This window comes from Carcharodon carcharias, chromosome 4, assembly GCF_017639515.1.
Source record: "Carcharodon carcharias isolate sCarCar2 chromosome 4, sCarCar2.pri, whole genome shotgun sequence".
Taxonomy (NCBI): domain Eukaryota; kingdom Metazoa; phylum Chordata; class Chondrichthyes; order Lamniformes; family Lamnidae; genus Carcharodon; species Carcharodon carcharias.
In genome coordinates, this window is record NC_054470.1 from 166,612,460 (window position 1) to 166,626,444 (window position 13,985).

At 42.9% G+C, this 13,985-nt stretch overlaps 1 protein-coding gene across 5 annotated transcripts in view; it reads right to left on the reverse strand.

Moving 5' to 3' along the window:
* Window positions 1-6,027: 6,027 nt before the first annotated feature.
* LOC121277322 (neurolysin, mitochondrial-like) overlaps window positions 6,028-13,985 on the reverse strand; it is a 37,109-nt gene continuing 29,151 nt past the window's right edge. For 2 of the 5 annotated variants that reach the window (XM_041186646.1, XM_041186650.1), the window contains exons 11-13: window positions 10,298-10,426; window positions 7,738-7,874; window positions 6,028-6,426 (exon numbers count right to left, since the gene is read on the reverse strand). In XM_041186646.1, the coding sequence (XP_041042580.1) occupies window positions 6,265-6,426; window positions 7,738-7,874; window positions 10,298-10,426 (428 nt within the window). In that variant the 3' untranslated portion in view covers window positions 6,028-6,264. Of the gene's footprint in view, window positions 6,427-7,737; window positions 7,875-10,297; window positions 10,427-10,615; window positions 10,974-13,985 lie in introns of those variants that run through there. The other 3 variants (XM_041186648.1, XM_041186651.1, XM_041186647.1) reach the window with 3 other exon arrangements.

A 13,985-nucleotide genomic window follows, 5' to 3' on the forward strand; every position in this document is an offset into this window, starting at 1 on the left:
ACTGAAAGTCATAAAATAAAATTTGTCATAACTACATAATTCACTGGGAAACATTAAAAAAATACTCTTCTCGTCTTCCAAAGTCATGTCTGAATTTCTTTTACAACATCCTTTTCTTCTCTAGGGAATTCTGGCTTGCACTCTAATTGCTTTTGCATGAGAAAGAAAGAAATGGGTCTTAATTTTTAGGGCCATAAAGTCATAAGAAACCAAAGAAGGTGTAGACCATTCGGCCCTTCGAGCTTGCTCTGTCTTTCAATAAGATCATGCCTTACCTGATTGTGGCCTTAACTCCACTTTTCATCCTGTTCCCCCATAACTCTTTGACTCCCATGTCAATCAAAAATCTGAATAACTCAGCCTTGAATATATTCAATGACCCAGCCTCCACTGCTCTCTGTGGAAGAGAGCTCCAAAGATCCTCTGAGAGAAAAAATTCCTCCTCATTTTCATTTGAATGGAAAACCTCTTATTTTTAAACTATATCCCCTAGTTCTGGATTCCCCCAAGAGAGGAAACATTGGGAAGAATCGTCCGGTCCCATTGGTGGTGGGCGTCATCGTGGGTGTGAGTGGACAATATGACCAGAGGGCCAAAAATCAGTTTCACGCCATTATGAAACCAGTTTGCAATTGTCCACTCTGCCCGTCAATGGCAGAACACATTTCTCACCGTCTAACATTGGGAACATCATTTTAATGCATTTGCAGCTCATTCTTGTGTTTTCATGCCGGAATCATCCTCCCCATGTCAAATTTACCACTCACTTCGGCATGATTTCAGGACGGCGCACTTCACGACTGCCTTTAAAAGGCATGCACCTGGCAAGCTGAACTTCGAGAGGAACTCAGAGCTGAGTGCACACAAGTTCGTGAACATTGCCTGTAGGGCATCAAGGAAGAGGTGCTGCGCATTTGGGTAGGCACAGGCAAGTCGTTTTTCTGGGCTGGTTTTCAGTGCTGTGCCGGGGCAAGGGTGAGACTCGGGGAGTGGGATGGCAAGGCAGTACAGACTGAAGGAAGTACACAAGCGAGGGAGACGGGGGACGGGAGGGGAGAGAAGCAACCACGCACTTGGAAAAACTTGTCAAAAGTGAGCATTCTTCTGCAGCTGAGACTGTTCACCAGCAGCTCCATTAACACGCTTGGTGTTGGGCCTCTGAAGCTTTTTTGCCAACTCAAGCAATGCAAAAGCATGAATGTGCCACCAAACGCTCCAGGAATTTTCACCCCTTAGGTGCAGACTGCAAATTAATGTGTGTTTTAGGGGGCAGCAGAGCAATTGGCCGACTGGTCAGGTTGTAGAATCCCCTTGTGAAAGGTGGCCATGGTGCAATCACTGATGGAGGTGCCTGGAGACTCTTGCAATGTCTATTAATATTTGGACCAGTATCCATTATGCTTTAAGCTAACAGCGCAGCCTTGCAGTGTGGGCTAGGAGAATGCCCGCACCTGAGCTGGGAGCACAGCATGCAGTCCAGTGGTCGAAGCTGCTGCCAATCCATCAAGTGGAGTGGGGCAGAGGTGGGCGGGGTTTTGGACAGCCAATGAACGCAGTACACACTGGCCATCCAAGTGGTGGCCAGCGCTGTCTGGCATGCATGAAGGGGCCTTGAGACTTAACTAAGAAAGGTCCTTAGGACACATTTGCTAACCCACCTGTCTCTCTCTTTGATCCTGCAGGAGGAGAACATCAGGATCATGGAGCCTGTGATTTAGCAGTGTGGCTCATGGCTTACAGGGAGCAGAGAAGAAGAAGAGAGCGGTGGAGGTGCCTGGCTCAGCAAAGGGAAGAGCACCTCCCTCAAGATGAAGGGGCAGCAGGGCCTGCTGGGAATGCAGCTGAAGATCCACAGAGAGCTGTCGCTTCACTAGACCCAAGATTTATCGACGGCGCTTGTCATTCTTGTAGGTGACTGAGAACCAGTGTTGCCGAAGACTATGCTTGTCTAGGGAACTGGTCGGACACTATGTCACCTGCTGAAGGATTTGGTGCCATGGGGATATGGAGGGCATCCACTGCCAGTAGCCATGAAAGTGACCGTGGTACTCAATTTTTACGCCAGTGGCTCTTTCCAGGGCTCCACAGTTGACCTATGTGGGATTTTGCAAGCCTTCATGACTAAGTGTATCCAGGGGGGTCACAGACTCCATCTTTGTTGAAGGTACAGAACTTTGTGCTTTTCGCCTGGGGTCAGGAAAGCCAGGAAGCAAGTGCGCTGGGTTTTGCGCAGATCTCTGGTTTTCCACAGGTGCCGTCGATTGCACTCATGTGGCGCTTAGATCTCTGAGGCAACAAGTAGTCAACTACGTCAACTGCAAGGGCTTCCACTGGCTGAATGTTTAGCAGGTCTGCGACCACCACAACTACATCCTACGGGTCTGCATTCAATTCCCAGGGAGCGTCCATGACCCCTACATCGTTAGCAGATCTCAGATCCCTGACGTTTCCAGGGTCCAGAGAGACTGCATGGTTAGCTCCTCAGGGACAAGGGCTACCCACAGCAGCCATGGCCGATAATGCCTGGGTGGTGGCCTCAGGCTGCAGCAGAGCAATAGTATAACAAGATTCAAACCACGTCCCAGACTTTGACGGAACAAAGGATAGGCATCTTCACAGAATTACAGAATTTTAACGTCACAGAAGGCCATTCGGCCCATTGTGGCTGCACCGGCTCTCCAAATGAGCGTTATGACCTAGTGCCATTGCCCTGTCTTTTCCCTATACCCCTGCGCAATGTTTCTATTTAAATAATCATCTAATACCTTCTTGAATGCCTTGATTGAACCTGCCTCCACCACACTTCCAGGCAGTGTATTCCAGACCCAAACCACATGTTGTGTGAAAAAGTTTTTTCTCATGTCACGTTTGCTTCTTTTGTATCTTGAAAATTAGGCCGCGGTGCTTTAACAGGTCCAGTGGAGCAGTGTAATATAGTCCACAAAGGGTGTCACGCATTAACATTGCTTGCTGTGCACTTCCACAACCTGGCGCTGCAACAGGGGGAGGACCTGGCTGGGGAGGAGATGGAGGAGCTGCACATCTCCTCCAATGAGGAGGAATCCAAGCGGTGATGAGGTCCTCGAAGGCGAGGATGCTGGCGATGAGGCCGTCGCACTGGCCAGACGAGGCAGGAGCACTCAGGAGACCCTCAAAGCTGCAAGATTCCTGGAGGATGATGGTGAGATGTAGTGAGGACAGTCCTGACATCCTCACCTTGTATCTGTGAACCTTTGACTCCAGTGTGGCTGATGGCAGTGTATATAAGCGGGAGGGTTGGTGGTGGTGGTGGTGGTGGGGTGGAGGCGGGGTGGGGTGGGGGTGGGGGGTGGTAATCCAGTGATTATTACCTTTTGCGGTTCTGCTTCTTAATTTGTTGCCTAACTCATACTAACTATGTAGAACCTCCTTCTGTGTCTTGCCTATGTCATTGGTACCTTCATGATGAGTTGATCTTTGCCCTTCCACTGCAAGTTCCTCTCCAGTCCTGGCAAATGTCTCAAACCCTAGCACCAGGAAGGCAACACAGCTGTCTGGACTCTCACTCTTTGCTGCAGAGAACAGTGTCAATCCCCCTCACCATACTGCTCCCTATTACCTTTTAGCTCTCCCCACTTGAATGGCTTCCGCATTCAAAGGATCATCCTCACCATTTCCGCCAACTCCAGCATGATGCCACCACCAAACACATCTTCCCTTCACCCTCGCTATCGGCATTCCGTAGGGATCGCTCCCTCCTGGACACCCTGGTCCACTCCTCCATCACCCCCTACTCCTCAACCCCCTCCTATGGCACCACCCCATGCCCACGCAAAAGATGCAACACCTGCCCCTTCACTTCCTCTCTCCTCACCGTCCAAGGGCCCAAACACTCCTTTCAAGTGAAGCAGCATTTCACTTGCATTTCCCCCCAACTTAGTCTACTGCATTCGTTGCTCCCAATGTGGTCTCCTCTACATTGGAGAGACCAAACGTAAACTGGGCGACCGCTTTGCAGAACACCTGCGGTCTGTCCGCAAGAATGACCCAAACCTCCCTGTCGCTTGCCATTTTAACACTCCACCCTGCTCTCTTGCCCACGTGTCTGTCCTTGGCTTGCCGCATTGTTCCAGTGAAGACCAACGCAAACTGGAGGAACAACACCTCATCTTCCAACTAGGCACTTTACAGCCTTCCGGACTGAATATTGAATTCAAGAATTTTAGGTTGTGAGCTCCCTCCCCCATCCCCACCCCCTTTCTGTTTCCCCCTTCCTTTTTTTTCCAATAAATTATGTAGATTTTTCTTTTCCCAACTATTTCCATTATTTTTAAATATCTTAAAATCTTTTATGCTCTCCCCAACCCCACTAGAGCTATACCTTGAGTGCCCTACCATCCATTCTTAATTAGCACATTCGTTTAGATAATATCACCAACTTTAACACCTATGTGTTCTTTTGTTCTATTGTTGTTCACATCTTTTGATGATCTGCTTCTATCACTGCTTGTTTGTCCCTACAACCACACCCCCCCCTCCACTTCTCTCTCTCTCTCTCTCTCCGCCCCCCCACACACCTTAAACCAGCTTATATTTCAACTCTTTCTTGGACTCGAACTCAAGTTCTGTCGAAGGGTCATGAGGACTCGAAACGTCAACTCTTTTCTTCTCCGCCGATGCTGCCAGATCTGCTGAGTTTTTCCAGGTAATTCTGTTTAAGATGAACCACTCCCTTCTACTCATGTGAAAGCAGTATCCCTTCTAAAATGACATTTTATGAACTTAAGCATAAAATTCAGAATAAATTGTATTGTTGTCATGTGGCAATAATTCTGAATCGTGAAATAGAAAGCCTGCCACGTTTTGGCAATAAATACTCATACCGAAGGCAAATTTCCTTCCTCAGCCACCAAAAGAAAAATCAATGTGTAGATATTATTTATTTGTAGGCCTAGTTTACTGATTTACTAATTCACATTTAACCATTCAAAATGAATAAGATGCTTTACTCTGAGCCAAGGCAAACCTGTGACTTTTATTCTTCACATTCACAATGTGTAAAAGAAGCATAGTTGTTTGTGCTAGATTGGTCTAATTTTAGAACGGCAATCAACTGTATTGCTAACATGGAGATCTTCAGGTAGGGCTGGACCTCTCTGTGGCATTAATTACAGTAACTATTGCTCGACACCCTAGAGTGACTTGGTCGCAAATGGGTTGAAGTTAACTATTCCTCTCCACAGAAGTGCCTAATGGGGTGAGGGAGCAGCTTTAAAGTGGCTGACTATTGCTCCACAACATACCAAACTCTGGAAGCTATACTAATAGCTGGATAATTTCCACACTACATTCAGATATATTTGAGATTGAAACTATTTATTTTACCTTGAAGCTGCTTCGAGATCTTATCTAACCAGAAATAGGAAATTTCTAAGCTGTTTGGATCTCTGCCGTGGAATTCCATATAACAAGTCTCCCCTCACCAACCACACACCATAGGTCTGTCGAGAATGATGGAGCTTGGTAGCACATCAGTGTCTTGTTTCTGCAAGACAGAAACATGATTCAACCCACCCATTCAGAAAAGGTAGCTCATACACCTATACCTGACTAATGAAGGATGTAAAAACCACACTGAACCCGTATGCGCAATCGTGCTATCAGACTCAATATGATCAAACACATCTCCCTGTTAATGCCTTAAGTAAAATCAATTTACAACAGCATGTAAACATTTCAAAAGACAGTCTATGTTAAAAGTCTGGCTTTTCAAATACTATCAGAATAAAATATGCATCCATAAAGTGGATTTCTTGTGAAATATTTTTGTAACATACTGACTGGACTTGTAATCAGCAGTTAATCACACAGTAGACATGTAGTGATGGAGGTTACAACAGTTAACCTTTCTGTCTGGCTTCTCCCATCAGCAGTATGGTCTTTATTTACTGCTGCATATGCCAGGATGCTTGCAGCAGGCCAAGAAAAGACTAAACAGAACAGAAACTGCTGCATGAAAATAAAATATGATGGATGTGATTACATGGCTAGAACTGCATTTTTTTTATTCGGGTGAACATTACAGCCAAACTGAGCTTTGCGATTTGTGATCTCTTTCTTTTAATTCCAATGATTACTTTATACAAATGCCTCAGTTATCCATTATGCTTTCCAGAATGCGAACAGATATTGGTATAATACACTTAAGGGGTAAACTTGCATAATAGTATCAGTGAAATGTAACTCCATTCATTTGCACATATATCTTACTCTTGGTGCATAAATTTAAGTTTCACCAGAAGAACACTGTTGTTGATCAATCATCAATCCTTTGCTCAGAAGGAAAGCCTTTTGATTCGGTTCACGTCCAAGGAAGTTTTTGAGCATGTCCATGCCATCTAAAGTTCCCCCCGGTTTGAGGATACAATCCCTGTACTTCACACCAACCTATTAATGGGAAAAGGAAAACCTTAGTATACTTCAGTAAGTATTAATTTTCAAAATGTTTCAACAATTAATAATCGTGTAAAGCTTGCTGTCTCTAGATGGTATCCTTACTCTGGGCTGCTCCCTTTAATTTTTGCACACAAAGAGGCAGAAAATGGTTTCAATGGATCCAATGCTGGGAACTTAAGCAAGTGGAGGATATCATTCGAAATGATAAAGGCACTAAACAAAGTAGATAATCTATCTTCATTTTATTATTGTCCACTTACTTGGAGTGCTTGCTGTTAAAGTATTATCTATTTGATGCAGGTCAGGGAAGTTGCTGTATGCATGCAGTAAAATCCTTGGTTGAAAAGATCTTGGTTCTCTCCCCACCAAATGGTAACTGTTTGACTTATTCAACCAACTATGAAACTAGTCGGCTGGAGTTCCTTTCTGGTGCAAATAATTGCCTCAATATTCTAAAATTTCCAGTATTCTGGTGCAACCCACAAAGCAGAACAGTATTTCTTTCCAATCCACACAACTGAATCTGTACTTGTGAAGCATATAACGTGGCGTTAAACCTGGGAGGTAGGATTACAGAACGATTTTTAGTAAGACTTTGAGAGGATATGCAGTGAGTTTAGTCATTATGACTGATGGGATAAAGAGGCTTCAAACAAGATACTGTCAATCACTAACCCTCCTTAGGGCAGACATCAAGGCTGGCTGCAGCATCATTTTTTAAACAGTGGATCTCCCTTGGCAGTGGTAATGATGGGTCAGAGATTATGCCATTTTGTATGAAACTGTATACAATGTAATTATAACTTCAATAAATAGGATCATCTTGATGCTTATTCGAGGATCTGCATTCCCCTGTAGCTTGGCAGTTGTTTGTAAATCCTTTGTTTCTCCTCGAGATTCTAAGAAGTGACCCTTCTCTTTTTTCATGTACTTTCTTAAAAATAGTTTTACAAAACTTTGATATATATATACTTGTACATTACTTGGAACAAATTTCACTTCTTTTTAAAATTGATAAATCCTGTTCACCTTAAATCTAACGAATTCACAAGATGCTTTGGAGGAATTGTAATGTGAGAAGGGTCACCCACATGTACAGCGTGAGCATAAAAACCTAAAACAGGCAGTCCCTTCTGATCTTTATCCCTGTTGACAACTTCAAAATATTATACTTGGAAGATAACCAATTAAGATAAGTTACTGCTCAATGATATACAGTTTTGTTATACTAATGATGATCTGAAGCTACCAAATACTATTTCAACAGAATGCTAATGTGAAAAAAGGACTGCAATATATTACCATAGGATCCATTATATGATTATTTTTGAAGAGGCTGTAGAACATGTCCATTGAGAAAACTTCACTGAATAGGTACCCATAGTACTGACCATCATAGCCACCTGCCAGGTGCCCAAAAGTAGCAGGCATATTCGTTCCTGCAAAACAAATCAAGCAAATAAAAAGGCTCATGTTTCTTAGCAGGAAAGTGTGTAAATCCAATAGCTTACAGTTTTTCATACTTTTTTGTTGAAATACAGATGAAGGCACATTCTGTGATTCAGTGCATCATTTATTTGTGTTATAAGATCCAGTTTAAGAATCCTAGGGCTGGATTTTCTCTGAGTCAGGATGACTCAGGACCCCTTTAAAAATAGTGGCTGTGACCCAATTCTGGGATTCCTGACCCCATTCCCAGGGTTTCTAATTTTCAAGAGTGCCTTTTAAGGGTGTAGGTTGGTTGGTGTCAAAAGCCTGCACCTTGCACTCCTGACTTGGCCAGCTCCACTGTGGGGATAGGCGTGGAGTAGTGCTAGCTTTTTAAAGAGTCATGGCTCACAGCACCACAGCAGTGTTGTGAACCATAGTATGCATGAGTGGACCTTTTGAAAGGCAAGTTCAAAAGATCCTCCTCATGCCCCACCATGCCAAGCTATGCCCCCTTATCAACCCCTATGACTTCTCATGTCCCCCATGCCCCACAAACAATCCCTATGGCCCCTCATACCCCCATGCCAAGCTATGGCACTTTCATGCCCATTCTCCCACTAGACACTGTATAGAAGCATTGAAACCTATAGTGACAATAGTACGTATAAAAGAAGCTTTAAAAAGTCATGCGTTGATAATTTTCTATTTTCTTAAAAGAAAACTCCTTTTTACTATAGCCCAATAAAGGTATCAATCATCCAGATCCTTTAAAGTATCAATAGCTGAAACTGCAAGTGCTTGAAACCCTATTTATCTTGTGTAAATAAAATTTGTGAAATTGACAGCATAGATCAGAGAGCTAGAGCAGTCAGTCAAACAATGTTTGCCCTGGGGGACAGATATCTCAACAGGGTAATGGATTTCTAGGCTCTTGGCTGAGCCTCATTATGTATTTTTGGCTGAGAAAATTGAAAGTTGTTAGCAAGAGTTGAAAAAAATCTATTCTAGCAGTTAGAGCAGATGTTTGTTGAAAATACCCCAAGGGCTATCATTATGTCATTATTAATGCTTGGCTGATTTCCACAATTTATTATCTCAGTAGGGGATCCTAAGTTCACAGTTTGACTGACAGCTCAAAGAAATATTAAAGAGTTTGATGCGGGGTTATGAATAGAAGTCTGTTGTTATATGGTTTTAATTACTTGATGAGATTTAAATGTTTTAAATGGTCTTTCATGAGTGAGAGTGTTTTTTTTTTACTATAGCCAAGGCAATAATAGATATTTAGACCATTGTTTTATTTAATCTCAACATGGCTCCTGGGGTCTGCCTATAGTGGACACTGGGTGAGTTGGCATACATATGAACATATGAATTAAGAGCAGGAGTTGGCCATTTGGCTCCTCGAGCCTGCTCTGCCATTCAATAAGATTATGGCTGATCTGATTGTGGCCTCAAATACACATTCCCTATCCCCAGATAACCTTTGACTCCCTTGTTAGCCAAGAATCTAACTGCTCTCTGGGGAAGACTAATGATCCTCTGAGAGAAAAAAAATCTCATTTCCATCTGAAATGCCCTTATTTTTAAAATGCGAATCCTTGTTCTAGTCTCTCCTACATGGGGAAACATCCTTTCAGCTTCCACCCGGTCAAGTCCCCTCAGGATTTTATATGTTTCAATAAGATCATCCCTCATTCTTCTAAACCCAAATGGATGCAGGCCCAATCTGTCCAACCTTTCCTCATACGATAACCCCCCCATCCCAGATATCAGTTGAGTGAGGATGTAAGGGCAAAGGGTGATGGGTGGGTTGCAATGAGTTATCATTAAGTTGGTATGGCAGCTATAGGGGTTATGGGGGTGGTTGGCAGAGCATGGTTATCATGGAGGTATGAGGGGCCATTGGGGATGGATGGGAGCATGGGGTGGCATCAGTTAGCATGGATGGGACATGGGGAGTGGGTGAGGTATGAGGGGTGAGAGCTAGAGGGCCTAACATTTAACAAAATAACTAGGACGAAGTCCCAGAGAAAGCCCACCTTCGTACTTGGTAGCCCCTGTGGCTGCCTCTGAACAGTGTCTGGGGGTGGCGGGCCTGATTCTATCCTGCATCTGCACCTGACCTGTCCCCAGAGGAAATATCCTGCTATTTGGGTGAGTTTCTCCTGAGGTGGGTGCGGCGAGCCAGAAGATTACCTGACTCCCGCTACCCGACTCGGCAGCGAAAATTCGGGCCCAGGTCTCCTGAATTGGCTACAGCTCTCTGGTTTCTTGGCTCCCTTAGTGGGGGAAGATTGAAGGAAAGGTTTCTTTACGTGGAAGGAATAAATTAAGAATGAGATGATGATGTATGGGCATAATGGCTTTTCTGCTCCAAGATACATAAAATAAGAAAATAAGTTTGAATTTTGTCCTGCAGGTTTTGTACCTGGTGATGCTGGTATTCCAAGAATTTCTTCACAGTTTTTGGCGTATTCCTCCGCTGTATTAGCAGATGACTTTGTATGAATTGACTGGTCAAACTTACTCAAAACAATTTGCCGCAGATTTAGAAGACCTAGTTGGGAAGGAGAAAGGTTATGTAGACTTTTTCCAAAATTAAATGATAGATGATCGGGAATGTGAAAAAATGGGTTAAAAGTCTGTATTCCTCAATTATCAATGATGCACATTAACTAATAATGTGCAAGGTTAGCTGTTCTATTAAATTTTTCCAATCAGAATATTTAAGAACCATTTAGGGAGGGAAATGCGTCCTGCTCCCAGAATAAGCAGAACATCCATCTGGCTGCCTCATCTCCCCTATGCAGTTCCCATGTAGCAGTCGCCATGCTGTAGGGCACAGAGAAAAAAGGAAAACGTTAGAGGCAAAAAAGGAAATGAGAGTGGAAAGAGGAGAAAAGGGAAGAGGACAAAAGGGGAAGAGAAAAGTAAGCAGAGAACGAGAAAAACAAGTGTAGAGGGCAGCCTAAATGGGCAAGGGAGGAAAAGAGAAATGAAAGGGGACAGGGAAAGAAAAGAAAAAGGGGGAGAAAATCTTTTATCCCCTTTTTTCTGTAAACTTACCTTAGGTGTAGAGATGAGTTTTGAGGTGTGACCTCTGTCTGAAAAAAAGTTTGACAGAGTTTTGTTTGAAATTTATTAGCAGTAATGAAAACTGGTTTGAGCAAGCCTTAACCAAAGCAAATTGGCACGCTTGGGTTACCCTGACCATCGGTTTGTCAATGACACCTCTGTTACTGCTCCCTCCCTGAGTGATCAGTAAAAATCCCCGAAAAATTGACTTGTGCTTTGACACCATGGGTTCTATTTCCCTCCAGCTTCTGTTCACAAAGAAACAGTAAAAAAACACAGAAGTGGCCAGCTGACCCATTGTGTTTGTGCTAGTGCTTTGCTGAATCAATCCCAATCTTTCCCAACTGCCCTGGTTCTTTTCCCATAACACCGTGTCTTTCTCTGTTTCAATTATTTATTGATGTTTCCCTTAAAGGATGCAATAGTCTCTGCCACAGCTACATGCCGCGACAAAGCATTCCATGCTCAAACAACTCTCATGTTAACAAATTCCTCCTGTTTACTTTCTTCTCAGTTTTAAATCTGACATCTCAACACTGACTTTCCAAACCGAACAAATAAACTTTCCCTATTCAGGCTATTAAAGCCTTCCATAATTTTAAAATTCTGTATTCAATCACTGGTATTATTTATCCAATTATGCACTTGTGCCAATTTCTTTCAAAGGGATTAAGTCATGCAAACAGAATATAGAATCATATAACTCATTTCAGACTCCCCGCACATGCTGTCTGCACTAGTCAAACGATTAAGGGATCATATTTGAGACAATTTATCAGAGCCATTATCATCAAATTAATATTGATGAGGTTTCAACTCAACTTTGCTTCTAAATAGAGGCAAAATAGCAACCCTTATCAATATTTTAACCATTTAAGTTTGCTGGTCAGAAGGTGACCATTCAGTCCATCATCTCTGTTCTTTGCTTAAGCAATCCAAAAAAAGTACCATTGCAATGGTCTTTCCACAAAGCCCTTCGTCTTCTTCTACTTCAAATACTTATCCAATTATCTGCTCCTATAGAGACTGTTCCAGTGTCTTTACTGTGTGGACTTTAAATTAATACTCAATTTATTTTATTCCTTTCGGCAAAAATATTCTAATCTTTAGTTGACAATAGCACAATGGACCTCTTCAAGGAAATTAAAAAAAGCCTTTCGGCTGGGTGATTCTTTAAAAAAATAATCACAACTTTTATATTTTAAAGACTATGGCCTGGATTTTCACTATGTCAAGTTGACTTGGGAGCCCTTTAAAAATGGAGGGAGGGTCCTAATTCTGGAATTCCTGACCCCATTCCCGGGCTGTGTGATTTTTGAGAGTGCCCTTATAGGGTGTGGGCTTCTTCCCGTCAGAAGACTGCATCCATCACATCCGGTCTGTCCAGCTCCATTGCGGGATAGATATTTTTTAGAGTCAGGTGAGATTTTAAAAAAGTTGTCGTTCATGGCCCCTTAGAGGTGTCGTGAATCCTAGTTTGCATGTGGGGACCTTTTATGTATGCTGGCTGAGAGCCAAAGCATCTATAAGAATTACAGAACACCTGTGTCCCAGATGAAATGTTGTTTGATTGAGAGCTCAGGCTCTCTGATCTCTGTGGTCAATTTCATAATGTTTGTTGACATAAATCAAGTGGTTTCAAGTGTTTGTAGTTTGTAGTTTTTGAAACTGCAAATGGCCTGGATGATTGAAACTTTTATTACCTTTGTCCAGAGTTTTCTTTTCTAAGCGCAGGGGAAAGTGATCATTGGATTACATTTTTTCACCCTTTATTTAAACATATGTCACTTAACACGGTGGTGTTCATTGGTTCCAGAAAGTGTACAGTGGCCAATAGACCTGGAAGTGTCAGAGCTTGGCCTAAGTGGCATAGGCTGTGGGTTGAAGGGCAGAGCCTGACATTTGGGGGGGGGGGGGGGGGGCACATGAAGGGACATATGGGTTGGCTGAAAGGGCAGAGCCTGGCATAGGCAGCGTGAGGGGCCTAAGGGGTTGGATGGAAGGGCAGAGTCTTGCACAGGGGGCATGAGGGGAAATAGGGGGTGGGGGGGCATGAGGTGGCGTGGATGGGGCATGGGAAGCATTTGGAGGATGAAGGGGGTTTGAGGGCTGGGGGGGGCCTTTGTTATTTCTCACTGAGACAAAGTCCCATGGCACCGAGACAGGCCTTTTAAACAGCTCGCCTCTGTACCCAGCAGCTTCTGTGGCTGCCTCCACATTTCTTCCTGGGTTGGTGGGCCTGACTCCGGCTCGTACCCCGTCCCCAGCAATGAAGATCCCGCCTTTCTGGGCACTTTCTCCCGGGGTGGGCGGATCGAGCTGAGAATTTTTCTGACTCCCCCAACCTTCCTTGAGGATGAAAATCCAGATCTATAAATCTATTCCAAGACCTGAAAGCTAGAATATAAATTGATCTTTAAAAGCACATAATACCTATTCTAATAATGAATCACACAAAACTGTTGTTTACTGGATTCATTATTTAATTGTAATAACTCATGTTCAAAATTTGAAAGATGTCCAGTTGTAAATCCACTCAGGAGTTAAAATTCAGTTCATTCAAGCAATTAAAGCTCCATCTTATTCAAATAGAAAATGCTTATTTGATTATTTATTACTATCTTTTTAAAATATGCTAGGTTAACTCTGAAAAGTAGATCACCAGGAACTGAATGCATGTATAATGGGGTAAAAAACAAAAAATTGGTAACATAATGTAAAAATTCTCTCCAAATCAATGCCTATGGTATAACAAATGTCTGCTTTCACAGCAAGGAAGAAAAACTAAAAAGGAATTGATCTCAAAATGTTGGTATGGGGAAAAACCTTCTAATATATGCAATACACAATGTAGGATGAACTTTTAGTTTGCCATATAAAATACATTTGATTGAAACTCTGGAGTGTAGTGCCATGAATATGCAACTCAGTCCTACCCTTGGTCACTGTATATTGGAATTTCAATGTGATGTACATTTATGCCAAAATTTCAACCCCTCTAACAATATCAGAAATGTCATAAATTTAAGGTGACTAGATTC